We start from the raw sequence: 21,967 nt of genomic DNA, 5'->3' as shown, positions 1-21,967 counted from the left end.
TGGAGAATTAAGAGAAAGATTATCAGTAGCCAAGCGAGTAGAGCAACAAGTTAATATTACTAAATTCAATATTTTGAAATTAAAGGACGAGGAAGCTAAGCAAAATTATCAGGTCGAAATTTCGAATAGGTTTGCCACTTTAGAAAGTTCCGACGAAGTTGAGAAAGAATTAGATGTTAATAGCGTGTGGGAAAATATCAGAGATAGTATCAAAATTGCAGCTGAGCAGAGCATAGGTTATTATGAAACTAAGAAAAAGAAACTGTGGTTTGATGAAGATTGTTGCATGGTAGTAGAAAGAAGGAAACAGGCAAAATTGAAATTCTTACAAGATCCAGTTGAGGAGAAGAGAGATAATTATTTCAATGAAAGACGGGAAGCAAGTCGTACACTTAGGAATAAAAAGAGAGGTTACTTGAAGGAAAAACTGAATGAGGTAGAAACAAATAGTAAGAATAAAAACATTCGAGATTTATATAAGGGTATAAAGGAATTTAAGAACGGATATCAGCCAAGGGTAAACGTGATCAAGGATGAGAATGGTGACTTGCTTGCAGACTCTCCATCAGTCCTAAACAGATGGAAAAACTATTTTGCGCAACTACTAAATGTACATAGGCCAAATAGAAATGATCGGGAAGAAATTGAAATACAAACTGCTGAGCCATTTATACCCGAACCCACGCTTTCAGAAGTCGAAATTGCGATAGAAAATCTGAAAAAGTACAAGTCTCCAGGTATCGATCAAATTCCAGCAGAATTAATACAAGAGGTTGGAAGTGCATTATATGGCGAAATTTATAAACTTGTACTTGCTATTTGGGAAAAGGAAATTGTACCAGAACAATGGAAGGAGTCCATAATTGTACCTATTTTTAAAAAGGGGGACAAAACCAACTGTGGTAACTTTCGAGGAATATCACTTTTGTTGACGTCGTACAAAATTTTGTCCAATATTCTTCTGAGAAGATTAACTCCGTACGTAGATGAAATTATTGGGGATCATCAGTGCGGTTTTCGGCGTAATAGATCGACTATATATCAGATTTTTTGTATTCGACAGATAATGGAGAAAAAATGGGAGTATAAGGGTACAGTGCATCAAATATCATAGATTTCAAAAAGGCATATGACTCAGTTAAGAGGGAAGTATTATATGATATTCTTATTGAATTTGGTATTCCCAAGAAACTAGTTCGATTAATTAAAATGTGTCTCAGTGAAACATACAGCAGAGTCCGTATAGGTTAGTTTCTATCTGATGCTTTTCCAATTCACTGTGGGCTAAAGCAGGCAGATGCACTATCACCTTTACTTTTTAACTTCGCTCTAGAATATGCCAATTAGGAAAGTTCAGGATAACAGGCAGGGTTTGGAATTGAACGGGTTACATCAGCTTCTTGTCTATGTGGATGACGTGAATATGTTAGGAGAAAATACACAAACGATTAGGGAAAACACGGAAATTTTACTTGAAGCAAGTAAAGCATCGGTTTGGAAGTAAATCCTGAAAAGACAAAGTATATGATTATGTCTCGTGACCAGAATATTGTACGAAATGGAACTATAAAAATTGGAGATTTATCCTTCAAAGAGGTGGAAAAATTCAAATATCTTGGAGCAACAGTAACAAATATAAATGACACTCGGGAGGAAATTAAACGCAGAATAAATATGGGAAATGCGTGTTATTATTCGGTTGAGAAGCTCTTATCATCCAGTCTGCTGTCCAAAAATCTGAAAGTTAGAATTTATAAAACAGTTATATTACAGGTTCTTCTGTATGGTTGTGAAACTTGGACTCTCACTTTGAGAGAGGAATATAGGTTAAGGGTGTTTGAGAATAAGGTGCTTAGGAAAATATTTGGGGCTAAGCGGGATGAAGTTACAGGAGAATGGAGAAAGTTACACAACACAGAACTGCACGCATTGTATTCTTCACCTGACATAATTAGGAACATTAAATCCAGACGTTTGAGATGGGCAGGGCATGTAGCACATATGGGCGAATCCAGAAATGCATATAGTGTGTTAGTTGGGAGACTGGAGGGAAAAAGACCTTTAGGGAGGCCGAGACGTAGATGGGAGGATAATATTAAAATGGATTTGAGGGAGGTGGGGTATGATGATAGAGACTGGATTAATCTTGCACAGGATAGGGACCGATGGCGGGCTTATGTGAGGGCGGCAATGAACCTTCGGGTTCCTTAAAAGCCATTTGTAAGTAAGTAAGTACATGATGTATAGACCTAATTATATCAAAACATTTACGAAACTTAGAATTAAAATCAGTATGCTAAAAAAATGCATAACAAGCTAAAAATATTGAGGAAATTCTTCTGATGTTAAATTTTCATCACTACATAATGTATAGGCTTAATTATATCAGAACAATTACAAAACTTTGAAAAAACAGTAGGTATGCTAAAAAAATTTTTCATAAAAGGAAAATACAGTAGAATCCATCTTAATCAGTACCTGAGGGACCTGGCTAGTTCCGGATATGAGATTTTGCTGGATAATTGAATAAATACCAGTATATACAATAAAAGTTTGTATTTCATGGTGCAAAATGTTGAAACTGCAGCCATGTGAAGCTTATTTCTCGATCATTTATTCATAACTGAATAAGCATAAAAACTGTGTGGATTTTCCTTATTAAAACATATCACACATCACAAACAATACACTAAAATAGGTTCGAATATTCACTGAAAATGAAAGTTCCTGCGAACTTCCTTATGTGGCAAAACTGGTGGCCCACACTGTGTCAGCGTGACAGATTTATTTTTTTTATTTTATTATTATTATTTTTTTTTTTTTTTTTTTTTTTTTGTTAAAAGTGCCGTTGTTTTGGTATTATCAGTTGTTTGGGTGCCGGTCACGAGGGATTTTACTGTATAGAGAAAAACCTTCTGGTATTAAATTTTCATCACTACATCTAGCCCAATGGATTGCAGTTAGAAATTGCGTCTCAATTGAAAATGATAACCTGCGATCATTTTCGTTTTCATAGAGGTTAGGACATGGCAACACTATCAATTTCGCATTTTCTGCAGTGAATCTGACAAGTTTCTAAAATTAACGTCATATGTTCTAAATACATCTAATTTTGTAAGGTATGTTTTCCTCTTTCGTCTCATTTCACGAATTCCACTAACAAAAGCCACATTATAAAGTTCATAGTGAGCCATTTTGCAGAGTTATTTCACTTTTAACCCTTAGTAGACGTTAGACTTATACCACTATTGCACGCAAATGTCTAACTCTTCACCAGGGACTCGTATACCTGTACAATCAGGTAAATTCGTGTTGGGTTCGTTAGACAAGCAGTTTAAGGCGCACAAGGTATGTCCGGCCAACATATCGTGCCCAAGATCATAGGTTTGCGTCCCGGCCACTGCAGTTAATTGAGCCTGTGGTAAAGGTTAGGGAGGGTCCATGTAAAATAATCGGTGTAATGGTACGCATGGAAGCTGACGGGGTTTCAGTTGACTCCAGTTGAAATGATTTTGCTCCTTTTTTAAGAAAAAAAAAACATTACAAAAAAATTTTGTTTTAATCAAGTGAAATGTCCTTAATGTTATATAAAATTAAAGAATATCAACGTATTTTGTATATAACATACAATTTATAACATATTATATCACGTCATGACCATAATACTAGCTAGCCACTATAATGGACGCATGGTTCCTAAGGGTTAAACTACTCTACCGACAGAGACTAAAATTTAGCCAGCCAAACCCTGCTTAGCATGCATACTATCACTAATACTGGTTTCTTCTTTTTAAGGCACTACAACTTCGTTGAAGTTCTGGCCTTCTCAACGATCTCTTTTCATTTCTCTCTATCTTGGACAATTCTGGGACAATTCTGAATCCTTAATAAAGTTATATCTTCCAGTACGTCATCCCTCCATCTATTTTTTGGTCTTCCTGTTGCTCTTGTCATTAGAGGTTGCCACTGGTAGATCTTATTCACCAGTTTATCATTTTGCATTCGGTTTACATGTCCAAATCATCCTATTCTTTGAGGTTTAATAAAATTTATTTTATTTTTATTTTTAATTGTCTTATTTAATTCCATATTGGTTTGGATCATCCATGTACCATCTTTTCTTTGATTGGTCCTACGCAAAATTTTTCTTTCGAAAATCAAAAGCTTTTGTTTTATTGTTTCCTTCAACACCAAGTTTCACATGCATATGTCACAATTGGTCTCATAATTGTTTTATATAGGTTGAATTTTGCTGACTTAGATATTAATTTACTTTTCAACAACATTTTGTTCGCAAAATATGCTTTATTGCCTAGAGAAATTCTCTCATTTATTTCTTTTTCTATACTATTATTTTGGTTTATAATGGAACCTAAATATTCAAACGAATTTACTCCTTCATAACTAATATTTTCTATTTTAAGATATTTTGTTGCTCTATTTTTTGTGTTATTGTTTAAATATTTAGTTTTAGCATTATTAACTTATCAATTCATATTTGCTTGATTCTTCTTTCAATAATTTGAAAGTTTCAACTAATGATGGCATAATTCTTATTATTATATCATCTGCATATGCTATGCATTGTTTTAGTCTGGTATTTATGTTGCTAGTACTGGTTTATGAATACAAAAAATGTTAGGTTGTTGTTCATCCACTGGAAGCAGCTAGTTAGCCCGTGCTAAGAATGTCTATCAATACAGCTCCACTGGTAAAATTCAAAACCAACTTTGGCGGCGAAATAGAAGCCATATACATTGCCCTCGCTCAACTGTGCATTGGAATGCAATCATTTCAGGAAGTTGTCATATTTTGAGACTCTACTACCACAATACAAGCGATAATAAATTTTGAGCGTCCATTGACTTTCAATGTGCTGGAAATATGATACATACTAAAAACATGGAGAAAGAAGTTACATTTCAATGGATTCTCTCCTATATTGGAATAAACGACAATGAAGAAGTTGACTACTTGGCAAAAATGGGAACAACAATATTAAACAGCTCAAAAGGACATTTATCTTTCCATTCTTCAAAACTCAAAATAAAATCCGACTTTAAGTCTGAATGGTTTGGAGATTTAAAGAAATTAAGCAAAGAGAAACAATGGGTTGAAGTCCTCATTTATAAAAAGAGCCTACCGAAGTGAAACTGTTGCAGTAGTCTTCATAACAATGTACCATAACTGGCAGAACACCTACACTAGATGAAAATAATAGCCTTACCAAATTGCATGCTGAATGAAGATATCATAATGAACTGGGGCCATCTTAGAACATGTAGTGCACTTCAAACCTATTGGACAAGATCAGATGGAAACTTTATTGGGAAGCCAGGAGACTAATGGCAAATATTCTAAATACCTAGAATAAAAAGTAAATGAATAAGTAAAAGAATGAATGAATGAATAAATAAGTAAATAAATACATAAATATGCCACTGTCTATAATATTATGTTTAGTGTTTCATTTCTTAAGGCAATTGGACCAGTGAGATTTCTGTTGCAACTTAGTGTCTCCTAATTCATTTATGTATCTTCTAAAATACCTATGTTCTAATAATAAATTAAACATTTTAACACTAATAATTTCATATCACTTAAGTAATGTGTACAATGACGAAATATGCGCAATTCAATTGCACCGTTCATTTTTTTTATGGAATTCATATTCTGTCAGTGAATATTTTATTGTAAAAATTAAATTATAACTTTTTACAATACAGGCTGGGATACTTAGCTGTCCCATTCCAACAAGGGGATACTAGGTCAAAAGATCCACTGAAAAATGTCCATGTAAAAAAGTCCATAGTCATAAATGTCCATATTAATAAAAGTCCAGAATCCAAGACTTACGCGAATGTTAATGTTTAAAATATGACTCTTCTCATCATTTATAAAATTTTTTCTCGATCCCTTCAATTTTCCTATCATTATATTTTTTTCCCTTATATTTACGCTGTCGTAATTTTAAACTTCAAGTAATTCATGTTCTTTCCTGCCAAGAAAGATGGTGTCCATGCAAAAAATTGAACATAAAATTACAACTACCAACGTAAATTTTGCTATAAATACAGTCAGTCAATTTATACAGATTCAAGTAGAGAAATTCTGTGATTATATGTTTCTATCATGAAGGATATGTGATCACTGGTGAGGACCAAACTGTGGAGGACATTCTTGACAATCACATCCAGTGCTGGTACTAGTGATGGTGATATCAACATTCCTCTATCAACTTAGCTTACTTACTTACTGGCTTTTAGGGAACCCGGAGGTTCATTGCCGCCCTCACATAAGCCCGCCACTGGTCCGTATCCTGAGCAAGATTAATCCAGTCTCTACCATCATATCCCACCTCCCTCAAATCCATTTTAATATTATCTTCCCATCTAGGTCTCCCCAAAGATCTTTTTCCCTCCAGCCTCCCAACTAACACTCTATATGCATTTCTGGATTCGCCCATACGTGCTACATGTCCTGCCCATCTCAAACATCTGGATTTTATGTTCCTAACTATGTCAGGTGAAGTATACAACGTGTGCAGCTCTGAGTTGTGTAACTTTCTCCATTCTCCTATAACTTCACCCATCTTAGCCCCAAATATTTTCCTAAGAACTTTATTCTCAAACACCCTTAATCTCTGTTCCTCTCTCAAAGTGAGCGTCCAAGTTTCACAATCATACAGAACAATCGGTAATATAACTGTTTTAAAAATTCTAACTTTCAAATTTTTTGACAGCAGACTAGAAGAAAAAAGCTTCTCAACCGAATAATACACGCATTTCCCATATTTATTCTGCGTTTAATTTCCTCCTTAGTGTCATTTATATTTGTTACTGTTGCTCCAAGATATTTGAATTTTTCCACCTCTTCGAAGGATAAATCTCCAATTTTTATAGTTCCATTTCATACAATATTCTGGTCACGAGACATAATCATATACTTAGTCTTTTCGGGATTTACTTCCAACCCTATCGCTTTACTTGCTTCAACTAGAATTTCCGCGTTTTCCCTAATCGTTTGTGTATTTTCTCCTAACATATTCACGTCATCCGCATAGACAAGAAGCTGATGTAACCGGTTCAATTCCAATGAACACTGAATAAAATAGTCAGCGCAAGACAAATAATTGAAGCAACTTATTTAGAAGGAAAAAGTGGCAAACGAAAACATGTGAGGGTCAGTTTCCAGAGTTAGAAAACGTGTTACTAAAATCGTTCAAACAAGCCCGTGCTTCGAATGCACCAATTGATGGCACCGTGGTTCATGCTAAGGCAGTGCATTTAGCTCTACAGATGAGACTTTTAGACTTCAAAGCTTCAAACAGTTGGATTGAAAGATTCAAGAACCATCACAGTCTAATGTACAGATGTGCCCAAGGTGAGGCTGCAAGTGTGATAATATTGACACTGTCAAATCATGGAAAAATACGACACTTCCATCCATTATAGAAAAGTACAGGCCCCAATGATGTTTTTAATGCAGATGAAAAAAAAAATGTTTTTCAGTAGCACATTTTCCCATATATGACGTTCAAATTATTTTGTTCCTAGAAAACCGTACTAACGAGATTCTACTGTATATGATAATGTACCTTTTATAAACTAAGTAATGGCATCTCTCAAGAGGGATCCTGTTGACGAATTGACATGCTTGCCATTCCACTAGGCTCTGTATCAGCCTACATTATCAGCAGGGAACGGATTTATATGGACTAAAAATATATGAAATATGTAAATATATATGCAGTTATTTTTACCAAAATATGGAATTAAATATGGATTTTTACCAAAATATGGAATTAAATATGGACTTAAAATTATAAAAAAATGACTATGTACGTTAAATATTGGTACATTTTAATCAAACTAAACAAAAAATATAATGGACGTACCTTATCTTCCAATGTAGTTTCAACAAAACACAATTTTTATTGTCTGTTACCATAACAATAGGTTACAAACATTTCTTTCAAGTGCTGAAAAGTGAATCTTCTTCTATTGTCTCTGAGGATAGATTTATACTGACTAAAAGAGCGTTCGACGTCACAAGAAGTAACTGGTACATAATTCAATTTCACAATGTCTGCTGGGGATAAGTCCAAGTTAATCTTCACTGTTGATTCACCACTCATCACAGCAACAACCTTTTGTAGTTCTTCATATCCAGGGTTTTTTGAAAGTACAGTGTCCACCTTAGCTCTTACTGCATCTGCAACTTTACCTCTACCACGATTCAGTTGTTCCACAGTACTATTTATAATTTCAAAACTTTCAGATAGTGAAAGGTGCCTATTTTGGAGACTTTTGAGCGTTTTTATGATGCATGAAAATGTATGCTGAATGTGAGCTAAGTCATTCTTCACACTTATGTCACAGGTAACTGTTTTCGCAGTATCAATTGAGACTGCATCTTCAGAGTCCAATGCAAGGAGAACATTGTTAATAGAGTCTATATGTTCGGCATAATATTCAACTGCTTCTAGCCATGTACCCCATCTAGTTAAAATTGGCTTTGGTGGCAATGGAATTTCAGGGTACATTTCTTTCAACACGTTAACTCTACTGGGAGCTTTGAGAAATACTTTTTTCACTGATGAAATCAACAAATCTACTTTAGGGAAATTGTCTCTGACCACTTCTGCCACACGATGAAATGCATGCGCCACACAAGTAAAATGAGTCAATTTAGGATATACAACAGATAATGCTTGTCCAGCTTTGACCATATAAGGGGCAGCATCGCTAATAAAGAATAACACATTATCGTACATAATACCCTTTGGCCACAGGATACCCATAGCTTCGTTGAACAGTTTAACTATAGTTTTGTTATTGCACTTTTCTAGAACATCACAATGTAAAAGAATTCGTTCAGAATATTGTTCACTTAACAAACCGATAACTACATTACCAACAAGTCTACCTTCTTTGTCGGGAGTCTCATCAATGGAAACCCAAATTGAACTATCTTTAATTTCATCTCTTATCTTCTGTATTGTCTCATCGTAGATGGATGGAGCATACGTCTTCCTAAGTGTTGACTCATCCAGGATTGTATGTTGAGTATATTTTTCAAGGAATTCCCTGAAGACCTTATTCTTTAGTTTGTAGAGAGGAATATCAGCAGAGATGAGAGAACGGCACAGGTCGATGTTAAACTCAGATCTTACATTCGATGTTGTTGGTTGTGTTAAAAACAATTGTCTCTGCTTGGAATTTAGTTGTTTGTTGGCCTGATGTTTACTAGTTGTAATGTGTTGTTGCACCAGGAACTTTTGTGTAGATGATACTGCACACTGACACAAATTACAAAATAATATTTTATTGTCAGTTGATAAACCATCTTCTTTAAATTCTGAAATGTAACTTGTTAGTTTTGATTTTAAATTGACTGAATGACGTACTTTTGGCATATTTACCGTCTTTATAGTATGATTTACAAAACTGAACCTATGTGTACTCTGACTGGCACTTAACTGTTGAGCTGCACAACTGAAGTCTGTTAAAAATTTTAAATTAAATTAATACAGTTTTGTAACTTACTTTCCCATTGTTGATAGGACTGCTAATTTTCAAATAACTCTGATGTTAAAGGGATTACTGAACATGTGTTTAAATCTCTATTGTTGAAATGTATTTTTAAAAGTTAATGGAATTTTGTTTTGTTTTATTGTTAAACCTAATATAATATGGACTGTTTTATATGAAATATGGAAAATATATGGAAATTAACGAAAATATGTACTAAACTCTAAAATATGGAAAAATATGGAAAATAAAAGTAGGATTTTTCAACCCTACACATTGTGAAACATAAAGATAATGCAAAATATAAATTATATTAGCTTTATAAGTAAATATGTATTTACATATAAATCCTTTCCCTGATTATCAGCAACAGTCAGGTTTGAGGCATGGGAGCAACAACCTGCTGAAGTCCACACAGAAAAATGCATGATTTATGAGCTCACAGTTCCTTACTATTTGGAGAAATATCACCTCATCTTTCTTTGAAGTTGTAAGGCTAGTTATTGGAGCTAGGGGCACAATACCTCGCTTCTTTGTCAGTTTCTGCAAGAAGTTCCAGTTAAAAAATGACTTCATTCATTATGCTTCCCTCACTGCCATTAGAGGATTGCTTGCCATTTAAAAATTACATCTGTACTTTGCATCCTAACGAGAACAACATTTGTTTGATTTTAATGTTCGTTTATTAAGTTTACTTTATTTTGTTATTTCTGTTCTTAATTTAATTTTTTGTTCGTTTCCTATGTTCATCTTTTGTGATATTTCTTGTTCTCTTCTTTTAATATCATTTTTTTTTTTTTTTTTTTTTTTTTTTTTTTTTTTTTTTTTTGCTCTGTGTGTTAGCTATGCTTCGTCGAAGGAGGCAGTCCCTGGTTGAGAAAGCTAAAAGTGTTTCTTTCAAAATAAACAGTCCTGTGTGTTATAAAAGCTCAAACATTGTTTACAAATCAGTCTATGTATCGAACAGTGTGTTCTTAGTATGCATAAACCATTTCCCATAATTTACACTTTCCCTCAATTTACACAATTTTTAAGTCCCTTGAAAGGTGTGAAAGAGGGGTTCGAACATTGGAAGGCTGCATTTGGCCGAAGGCCGTAGTTTGCTCACCCCTGAATTAAATAATGGCATGAAATGCCTATGTTTAATTTTAACAAAAACTCAAATGTTAATGTGAATCTTATATTAGCAGTTATACCAATAAAATAATTTTCTAAGTAATAAATTTAAATGTGAATGTATACAGAAACCTAAGTTACTAGCGTTCTTACCACTGTATTGGGAAAGACAAATTTTAACCATTGTTAGTTATACAGCACAGTAACACATTTTCTTCACTGAAACGTATATAGTGAAGACATTGTACAAGCTGTGTTTCCACAAGTTTCAGCAGCATTTTCCAGAAGCTACACAATCATAAAAAAGTGGCGAGAAACAAGTTCTATTCTCGATAAGAAGAAATGTTGTTCAAAGCATGCTTTTACTTACTTACTTACTTACTTACAAATGACTTTTTGAGAACTCGGAGGTTCATTGTTGCCCTCACATAAAAGTCCCCATCGGTCCCTATCCTGAGCAAGATGAATCCAGTCCCTAGCATCATATCCACCTCCCTCAAATCCATTTCAATATTATCCTCCCATCTACGTCTCGGCCTCTCCAAAGACCTTTTTCCCCTCATATCTCCCAACACTCCATACACATTTCTGGATTCACCCATACATGCTACATGCCCTGCCCATCTCAAATGTCTGGATTTAATGTTCCTAATTACAGTAGCGTGCAAATTAATCCGAACAACGTAATTACTTATGCAAAAACACTCAAACGGGATAAAAAAAGGATCTAAGACATACCTCAGTAATCTATGTGGCCTCCCTTGTTCCTAATAACAGCTCTGAGACGATTTGGCATGGATTCCACTAATTTCCCACAAATATTCTTCATTTCTTCATCGCGAAACCATACACCAATGAGGGCAGAAATCATCTTCTCCTTTGTAGAACAATCCATTTTTGCATTCTTCTTTTGCAAATTGACCACAAGTTCTCAATGGGGTTGATGTCGGGTGAGTTGCCTGGCCAGGGGAGTACCTGAATATTCTTCTTCTTGAAGAATTCTGTAGTTTTTCGAGACGTATGGCATGGTGCCAGGTCTTGTTGGAACACACCTCTGCCATCCGGAAGTGATTTTTGCAGCTGGGGTACGATTCTGGTTTCCAATAAGTGAATATATTTGTCAGAATTCATCATTCCTTTGATAGGTATTAATGCTCCAGGCCCTTCATGTGTAAAACAACCCCAAAACATTACTTTAGGGGGGTATTTGGGTGCTTGTTGGAGATGAGCTGCTGTTACTTTTTCGGATCCTTTCCGTATGTAAGAAACACGGTGGCCGTGGACCTTGAAATGAGACTCATCGGAAAAAAGTACATTCTTCCAGTCATTCACTGTCCAGTGTTGATGTAATTTTGCCCACATTAAGCGTTTTTTGCACATAACAGGGGTTAGCAGTTGCTTCTTAATAGGCTTACGAGCCCTTCGTCCAGCTTCCAAAAGCCTACGCCGCACTGTTGTGACGTGAATATTCGCCCCAGTGGTAGCCATTAACTCGCAGGTTAAGTCGACAGCAGTTAGTCTAGGATTTAATTTACTTTTCCTGACAAACGATCATCTGCAGGTGAAGTCTTCCTTTTCCGGCCACAGTTTCCTTTTTTTTCTGGGGTGTGATGGATCCAGTATCCCTGTACTGTTTTATGATCGAATTAACAATAGCCAAATCGATGTGACATTCTGCAGCAATTTGCCTCTGTGTCATAGAAGAATGCTCTGCTAATGTTATAATTTTAGACCGTTTTTGTGGAGTTGTATCCATTTGTGAAGACAACAGAATGTACACAGGATTGCAGTATTAAGTCTTCAACACAACTGAAATGCTTATAAGTACAAAACGACAGGCAAAATGTCACATATTATAAAAAAAATAATAACGACAGACCTTCAACAATGGAATTACACGTATTACAGATGTCAATTAAAGCGGTATGAGCAGCTGTGAGGCCAACAATGACAGAAAATGTAAAAATATGTCGTGTTCAGATTAATTTACACGCTACTGTATTTCAAGCAAAACAGTTATCAATAATAAAATCGTTGATTTACTTACTTACCTACATAGAAATAGGTTTTAAGGAACCCGCAGGTTCATTGCCGTCTTCACATAAGTCTGCCATCGGTCCCTATCCTGTGCAAGATTAATCCAGTCTCTATCATCATATCCCACTTCCCTCAAATCCATTTTAATATTATCCTCCCATCTACGTCTCGACCTCCCCAAACGTCTTTTTCCCTCCGGCCTGCCAACTAACACACTCTATGCATTTCTGGATTTGCCCATAAGTGCTACATGTCCTGCCCATCTCAAACGTCTGGATTTAATGTTCCTAATTATGATTTGTAATTATGGTTTGCTCAATGATTTTATTATTGATTGCTATTTTATTATTGAGCAAACAAACTCATTTAAACTATTTAGGATGTTTAATATCTTATGAGAATAAAAAAGATATTCAAAATAAAATCTCAAAGTTCCTAAAAATAACAGAACTCATAAATCATATTTTTAAACTACAAAATTTTCAAGGAGTGCTAGAGTAAAAATGTATATTTTCGCACTTCCAATGTTAATGTATGGCAGTGTGATATGGACTCTAAAAACATCTGACAAATCAAGAATTAGAATGGCTGAAATGAAGTTCATGAGAAAAACTGCAATATATTTTGTTAAATCACACGACTAATGAAGAAATTTTAAATGAAATAAAAGTTACATGAGTGCTCGATGAAATACAAAAAAAAACTAGTTTGAATACATTCAACAGATGCCACGAGATCGTCTCCCAAGAATAATGAAAAATTATTATCAACCTTGGGGAACAAAATGTCAGGAACGACCAATGAAACTACTACTGGACAACTAAGACTGGAACAGATCGACCATTTGGTCCAAATCCATGAAAAGTGTTATTATGGGGTCATTCCATATCAAGTCAACAAGGTGCTCAACCCGACCGACTCAGATTTCTTTCAAAATTTGAGGTTTTGTTTTACCTGCCGCGCTAACTAAAACTGCCGAGTTTCATATGTCCTGTGCTTTTCGTTTTCTGTCAGTGGCGTTTCAAACATGAAGAAAAATCATATTTTTGTAAGCACGCCGCTTCAATTAAAATTATATATCTCAACAACGTCTCCAGATAAATTTACAAAAATTGAGTGATACATTCTTAATATGTGATAGTTTTTATTGCTTATATTGTTTTCTGCATATATTCAATTACACTAAAAAAAACATGGTGAAACAATTTTCACATATTCATATTTAAAAATGCGGGGATTCTAGTTTAAGCAAAAAAATATATAGTACGCCTCAATTAGTGATATAATGAACTGATAAGTTTCAACTTCGAATCATCTTAGGTTACAAAATAAAAATTTTTATGTCACTGCAAGCATAAGCTAACCATATAAGTTGCGATAATTATGTCCCACACATTCGTTGTATTTAATTATATTTGATCATATTCTTGAATGTCACTATGTAATTTAACATGTAGTACATTATTCGAATTTTTTTAATTATTACCTCAAACAAATTATTGTCACATGGATTTTGTTAAACCTGAAGTTCTGTAAGAAATGCTTACCTTTCATTGCTGAGATGAAATAGCCTGATCATCTTTCCAGACAGGATGCTGCATTGTTTCAGCTGCATTTTAAAACTGCTTAGCAAGTATAATACCCATCCTAAACAGCAGGACTGTATGAAACTTGTGTTGCAGGCACTGCAGTGGATTTTGCAAATCAAAGAGTAAGCATTTTTTCCTCTTCAGTATAGCTTTTTTTAGTCACATAAACGGTATTAATGTTTGGGAGATGATCCCTTGCCCAGTCGTACAATTCCCTAGGTGTAGTTATTTGTTTATCGGACGGTCTCTGCAAATTAGCACGAGCCGCAAACATTTTTAAGTGTCCCACCTACAACGTCGCATGCTCTTTTGCCATGCGATATGCAAAAATATGCAATTCTGCTGGAAATCCAAAATCTTCTTCCTGTAATGTGAGGTTCAGGAAATTTTTTTCTATTTTTATACTGAGCAGAGAATCCATCACAGAAATACATAATTTTGTGGTGAATTACAGATGTTTGTTTTAATGACTCCATTACATATTTTTGAAACAGATGTACAGCTGTAGTGTCATGTTTCGGGCAGTGTGAAATTATTACCAGATTTTTAATAGAGACTGTATCGGATGACGATTCGTTATAATATATTACGAAAGTATGAATGGTTGTCTGCACATTAGTCCTGTGGTATGACTGAATTTCATCTTGGATTACGAAATAATAGTTTTCAGCAAAGTCGCATAACACAACATGGCTGTAGAAATGATTTCATATCACGTAGAAACTTACTTTGTTCAGGTGATATAAATAAGTGAGTCAGTAAATCACCAAGTTTCTCCAAGAGACAGTCGAAAAATTGTCTTTGGGTTTCACTATGGTCTCAAGCATTGATCAGTCAGTTGTCATCCACTGCTTGTAGGTCACTGATTCACCGAAGTTTTATTCGAAACATTTCTCTAAACCCTCTCTTATTTTGAATGGTTCAGGACATTCTGTACATTTCCTGAACAAGCAATTTATATGAGGAGGATTGCACACCATAGTAGCCAAGAAATGTTGATAAGTTGGAAGGTATAAAGAAAAATTTTCTAGAAATCCATGTAGACCTGAAACTTTAATAAATTGCTTCCGGCATGAGTTTTAAAGAATTTGCTAATGATCAAGTATAATTAATTCATGGTATTATGTCGAGTTATTGTTTATGATTCACTGTTTTCGAGATATGAGGCAATATTAATTTTTTTTCTCCATATTCCCATTATCTCTTTTATTGATTCAAACATTTCTTTTGATTTTTGTTACCTCAGACTTATTTCAGTCTTGCAATTATAATTTTCTGAGGAGTGCTTTCTGTTTGAATGCTATAGATTATATGCAGAGGTGTAGAAATGGTGACAGTAGAAACTTTGAGAAACATTTGTACATAAAATTCATATTAAGATATATCTGCCAGCTGTTTTCTTGCACTTATGCTGTCAGTTCTATAGTTCAGATCAAAATCTCAAAATTCTGCTCATTTAAAGTGCAAAAATCTTAAATCATGCTCTACATATCCACTTATATTAGGAAGTCAGGGAGAAAATGATTAATATTAATATTAATATTAATATTAAACACAAGGACTGCAGAAAGATAGAAAGTGCCTATAAAATTTATAGAGTGTTTTTTCGTCATTCAGGCTAAATGTGTAGTGATTTCTGTATTTATAGTATATTTCTGTGCTATGTGACCTCTCATGGTCTAGTGGTCAGAGCTTCTGGCTATAGTTCATGAGGTCCCGGGTTCGATTCCTGGTTAGAATTTTTCCTTAAAGGGGATTATTCCTGTGTTCGTCCATGGTCTGGAATTTAGGTTAAGTTTAGATTTAAGACCTCACCTGGCACCACATTATCATAATCATCCTATCACATCATCGGGGTAATGTAACTCCGCCTTCCAGGCGCCCCAACCTCAGAAGTGGGTTACAATTAAGCCACGGCCAGGAGAGAAGACCAGAAATGTCGAAAAGACAACCTGGTGGCATTGGATAAAAAAAAAAAAACATTCTGATGACACAAACACAGACAGTATAGTCCCACTAACTCCAGCTAGAATACAATTTCTTGGTCTAAGAGTTGAAAATTTGGAGAATATTACCTTCATTTCAGGGTTAGAATTTTTAAACGCTGCATATAATTCATTTCTGCTCATGTGATTTACTCCCTGATTCTTTAATCATAACAAATATTTCTTACCAGGCATCATTCTGCTAATCTCGTCAGAACAACAGAATTCTTTAACTTTACCAGCAACAGCCGCGGGCAAGGGTTTTCCAGGTTCCAGATTTGGTGAACATAAAATTCCCTTTTCCTTTGCCAGGACTTTGGCTTTCCGAATTATGTATTCGGAAGCTGAAAGAAACTTTTTTTATATATTATTTATGCTCCAGCGTTTAGGTATTAGTGTTAAAATGGTGATTTTCTCACTTTTACCTGAATTTTGAAAATTTTCCTGCAACTGAGACAAAATTTCAGAATCAGGACTTGATGAAGGACCTGGTTCCTCGGCATCTTTAATATCGAAGACTTTATCTTTTACGACTTTTTCAATATTTTCAAATTTCTGTCTCTTATATTTCTCTTGTTGTAGCCTTTTTTGTTTAATAAGGAACACACCTTGGTCAAAAAGACTTGTATTTAATGAACTTACATTTGCTGTAGAATCGACGTATTCTTCATTACTAGAGTCATTCTGAGGATTCTGCGTAATAGCATCATATTATATTTTTTTATTTCTTTGCGACACATAGCGCACACCTTTTGTTCCTGTTTTAAATCAGGAAATACATTAAGCATCCACGATATAACAATTCTTAAATTTTTCCTCTAATTACAATGCCCTGATTTCTCAAAGGGATTGCAGCAAACATATAACTTAAAACGCGACTCCATTACATCGCACAAAACTACCACATTCTAAAAAAACTAACGAAACTGCACTTGAAACAGATTGCACGTTTTGTATAAATTGCCACTCATGACGGTCTGACAGATCGATGACGCAGATAATAATCAGACAAGTACAAACTCGCACACATGCAGTGTTGGTGTAAGATGGGTTTAAGTGCTACAAACCAAGACATTGATATTTTTTTTACTGATATTCCTGAAACGTTCCCAAAATGAAACTTACACCAAGGGGAGAATGCTCTTACCTCTATAACATATATTTTTCGTGAAATAATTTGTGCCCCGCATTTTTAGATATTCAATGTTAAAATGTGATTCACGTGACTATTCAATAAAGAATTCGATACTTCGATGCAAACCTACTTTTATTGAAAAGTATGATTCGTTAGCTTTAAAATAAGCCCAAGTTTAAGATTCTACCTCAATTAGAAGAGAAGTTATGAATTATTTTTGTTGACATAGTATGCAACATTTTTACATTTTTTCTCATATTGACAGAATTGCTGTATGGATATCGTGCATTATTGAGGGTTAAAATTTTACATAATTAATTAACTTAAGGTTCTTTACCATCCCACCAAATTTAATGAAAATCTGAGGTGGTCGGGTTGAAAAGTCCACTTTTTTGTGTTGATTTGACATGGAATGGCCCTATGATGAATTATGTTAGGTGAAGAATACAATGCATGCAGTTCTATGTTGTGGAACTTTCTCCATTCTCCTGTAACTTCATCCCTTTTAACCCTAAATATTTTCCTAAGCACCTTTTTCTCGAACACCCTTAACCTCTGTTCCTCTCTCAAAGTCAGAGTCCCAGTTTCACAACCATACAGAACAACCGGTAATATAATTGTTTTATAAATTCTTACTTTCATTTTTTTTAAAGCAGACTGGATGACACAAGCTTCTTAACCGAATAATAACAGGCATTTCCCATATTTATTCTGTGTTTAATTTCCTCTCGAACGTAATTTATATTTATTACTGTTCCTCCAAGATATTTGAATTTTTCCACCTCTTCAAAGGATAAATTTCCATTTTTTTATATTTCCATTTCGTACTATGTTCTGGTCACAAGACATAATCACATACTTGTCTTTTCGGAATTTACCTCTAAACCTATTTCATTACTCGTTTCAAGTAAAATTCTCGTGTTTTCCCTAATAGTTTGTGGATTTTTTTCTAACATATTCACGTCATCCACATAAACAAGCAGCTGATGTAATCCGTTTAGTTGCAAACTCTTTTTTCCTAGAGTTTTCTAATGGCATATTATAGAACAAAGTTAAAAAGTAAAGGTGATAGTGCATCTCCTTGCTTTAGCCCGCAGTGAATTGGAAAAGTGTCGGACCGAAACTGTCCTATACACATCTGCTATATGTATCACTGAGACACATTTTAATTAATTGAACTACAGTAAAATCCCTCGTATCTGGCACCCCGATAACCGGCAATACCAAAACAACAGTACTTTTGGCTAGGCACAAAAAAAAAAAAAAAAAAAGTCATTCGTGCGAAAGGGGAGAGTTGAATGAAGATGTGAGTGGTTTTCGTGGATAGCACATGCCACATATTGTGTTTACTCTTTACATTGTTCACGCATGAAAACACAGACAGAAACCCCCGTTATGTCCCTGGGGTAGATCAGGTAGTGTCTGTGAGTTGCCACTTGGGCCTTGCAAACAATACAAGCAGAGATGATGGGCCATATGAATAAAACTGAAGGATTTCCTTCGAAGCAAGAGGTTGAAGTATAAGGATGTGCTCCGAAGCAAGAGGTTGAAGTATAAGCATATGCTTCGAATTGTAAGAATAACCTCTACCTTATCCTTCGACCTTATGCTTCTAAGACAGGAGCATGTGCTCATGAATGTTGTGTCGTTTCATGTTGCGGTACTGTGTATTTGTCGGCGCTCTTTGTCAGCTGAGTGCGGGTGTTCGGTTTCATAAAGAAATGAGATAAGCAGCAATGGTAGGCCTCCGAATGACACATCAAGTTTCCTGCTAATAAACCACACTCATTTCAATCACAGTCCCGTGCCGTGGCATCGTGGTCTAAGGCATCTTGCCTAGGACTCGCGTTACAGAATGCGCGCTGGTTCGAGTCCTCGTGAGGGAAGAAATTTTCTCATGAAATTGCGGCCAGTGTATGGGACCAGTGCCCACCCAGCATCGTGATGCGCTTGGGGAGCTACGATAGGTAGCAAAAATCCGGTTTCGCAAACCAGCTATAACGGCTGGGGGGGATCATCGTGCTAACCACACAATACCTCCATTCTGGTTGGATGATCATCCACCTCTATTTCGCCATGTGAACGTGAGGCCAGCGGCCGGCTGGTCGGTCTTGGCCCTTTAGGGCTGTAAAGCCATGGATTTACTTTTACTTTACATTTCAATCACAACTAAATAAGGATTCCATGTGGTTAAAACTGCATCTTCCAATTCAGACAGCGGTAGCTTTGTGCCCCTTGAAAGTACAATGATATTTTTAGCTACACATCCTGGAATATTAGAAAAAAGTGACAAGTTCCAGAAGTGAAAAGGAAAAAAAAAGAGGTAGCATTTCAGAAAATGATAAAAATTATTGTAAGAAAATTCGGCATACTAATAAATTCCTCTTAACATGCGTCTTTGAAGTGCCCATAATAGCATTATTAAATATTATAATTATGCCTACTATAAGAAATACTGATAGTTAATTTAAGCTTCTACGTTAATCTGTGTGCATCAATAAAATACGAGTAGTAAAATTATACCAATGCAGTGACGTGAATGTATTTGAAGTCCTTCCAGTGGCAGGTTCCTCTTGCTCTTCAGTATTTTCATCTTCATTTAAATCCTATATATTGTCTGTAAAGTCATAATTATGATCATATAGGTACTTCGCTAGCTTACATTGTGAAACACAAAGCAACAAACAATATGATTGTTGGGACCTTTGAGGCAGCATTTGTACAGGCGTATTGTAGAATGGGAAACCTGCTTCTTAGTTAGCCAAAGGAACGTTCTATGATAAATAACTGTCTATTTAAAAATCCGATTTCGATATGAACCATGAGCCATGGTTCGATGCCGTCACCCAAAAGGACAGTATTTTTAAATCCACTGAACACATCACGAACTGATGAATTTTTCCATATTCTACAGTCAAGAACGGACCCTGGCCAACTGCAACACTAGTCAAGCATTCTTTTGCTTTGCATGTAGCTTGCAACATACTCATAATTTTATCACCATACCACCATGCTGTGTATGTTTAGCAATATGCACAAGTGCAGTCTAATACACTGATTACACTCTGAAAATTTAATTTCTATAACTATTCAGGTTTTGGAACAGTTACATCTTGTAATGATGATGACAACTTCAGCCATTTGTTCGCTTTTTCCGTTATATTTAAATACATTAATAACAGTTTTACTTATAGTGGTCCGATGTATACCCATCTCTTCTGCAATACCTGATTGGAATCTCCGATTGACCATGAACTGCAAAAAAAAAAAAAAAAAAAATATCTTCGTCTTTATTTCCAAGGATGGCTGGCTGGGTGGCTGACTGGCTTTACGAGGGCTGGACCCGAGACAGATTCGTAGGCCTACACTTGGGCACGCTTTGGTCCATTGTGCGCCCTGTATATGATGATTGTCCAAATCCGACAAGTGGCCTGAGTGGCATTCGTGAATCTGACAGTTTCAGGTTGGCCATTCTGTCTCAGTCCGAGATACAGCCAAGTCCCGTTTCGCGACGATAAACCCCAGCGACCAGAGCTCCAAACCCTTCCTATATCAGCATCGGAAATCCGTACTACTCCCAAGAATTCACTCTAATCAATTTTTACTATTGCAGATATAGATGAAATGGAATGATAGAGGGAAACGGGAGTATCCCGAGAAAACTCTTTGCAACATCTAATTTGTCTACCACAAATTCCAACACGACCTGGCCGAGGATCAAATCCGGGCCTCCTGGATTGTAGACAGCATGCTAGCACTTGGGCCCCTCCTCTTATCTCCTGTGTTTCTTCCAGAAAATGAGATGTAATCCATGGGATATTTTCTTCATTAAATGTATATAAACTCTTATACTGCTCCCTAACAGCACACCAACGTAATTTGTAGTATTTTTCACGACGTAATGCGACTGGTAATTCAACCAGATCAGTAAACCACAGAGATGAGTCTGCTCCTGACCAGACTTCACTTTTTAGAAGGATATGCTTCTGAATCGAAGGTTATGCTTCACTTTATTCATACATTTTTTCTAATTCTGAAGCAAAAGGTTGCGCTCCAAGCAAATGCTTCTTCCTGTGAAGCAAGTGCTCTTTTCCTATTGCGTCATCAAGAGCAGAAGGTTTTGCTCTGCATTTTATTATTAAAATCTGAAGCACATCCTTCAAAATAGTAGAGTAAAAGGATATGCTCAACTTTATTCTTATGGCCCGATGTCTGTAAATTTACCACTTGAACTCGCCCGTTTCAATGTGGTGTTGGATGAGTCTAAATAAGAAACTGTGAAATTCTCATAGTGTGTAAAAGTTTTATTTGTGTGATAGATAGCATTATGGCTACTACCACTAAATGCAAGAGGAACGTCGTCACACTGAAGCAAAAGCTTGAATTACTCCAGAAAATAGAAAGAGGAGTTAGTAGATACAAATTAATGGACGAATATAAAGTTGGAAGTTCAACTTTAAACGATAAACAAGGCAGTCAATTCTAGTGATTCATAAGTAACACTGAATCAATGAAAGTTGCGGAAAATCGGAAAACTGTACGTCAGTCTCACTGTGAAGAATTGAATCATGT

General features: G+C 35.5%; 1 protein-coding gene across 3 annotated transcripts in view; it reads right to left on the bottom strand.

The window, feature by feature from the left end:
* LOC138701463 (dihydrolipoyllysine-residue succinyltransferase component of 2-oxoglutarate dehydrogenase complex, mitochondrial) overlaps positions 1-21,967 on the bottom strand; it is a 293,425-nt gene that overhangs the window by 14,729 nt on the left and 256,729 nt on the right. The window contains exon 11 of one of the 3 annotated variants that reach the window (XM_069828353.1): positions 16,091-16,227. The exons of the other annotated variants lie outside the window; for them this stretch is intronic. Within the exon in view, the coding sequence (XP_069684454.1) occupies positions 16,165-16,227 (63 nt within the window). The 3' untranslated portion in view covers positions 16,091-16,164. Of the gene's footprint in view, positions 1-16,090; positions 16,228-21,967 lie in introns of those variants that run through there. 3 annotated transcript variants of the gene reach the window in all.

The sequence above is a fragment of the Periplaneta americana genome, chromosome 6, assembly GCF_040183065.1.
Source record: "Periplaneta americana isolate PAMFEO1 chromosome 6, P.americana_PAMFEO1_priV1, whole genome shotgun sequence".
NCBI lineage: Eukaryota > Metazoa > Arthropoda > Insecta > Blattodea > Blattidae > Periplaneta > Periplaneta americana.
The sequence above is the reverse complement of the archived record's forward strand: the minus strand, read 5'-3'. Positions and strand labels throughout refer to the sequence as shown.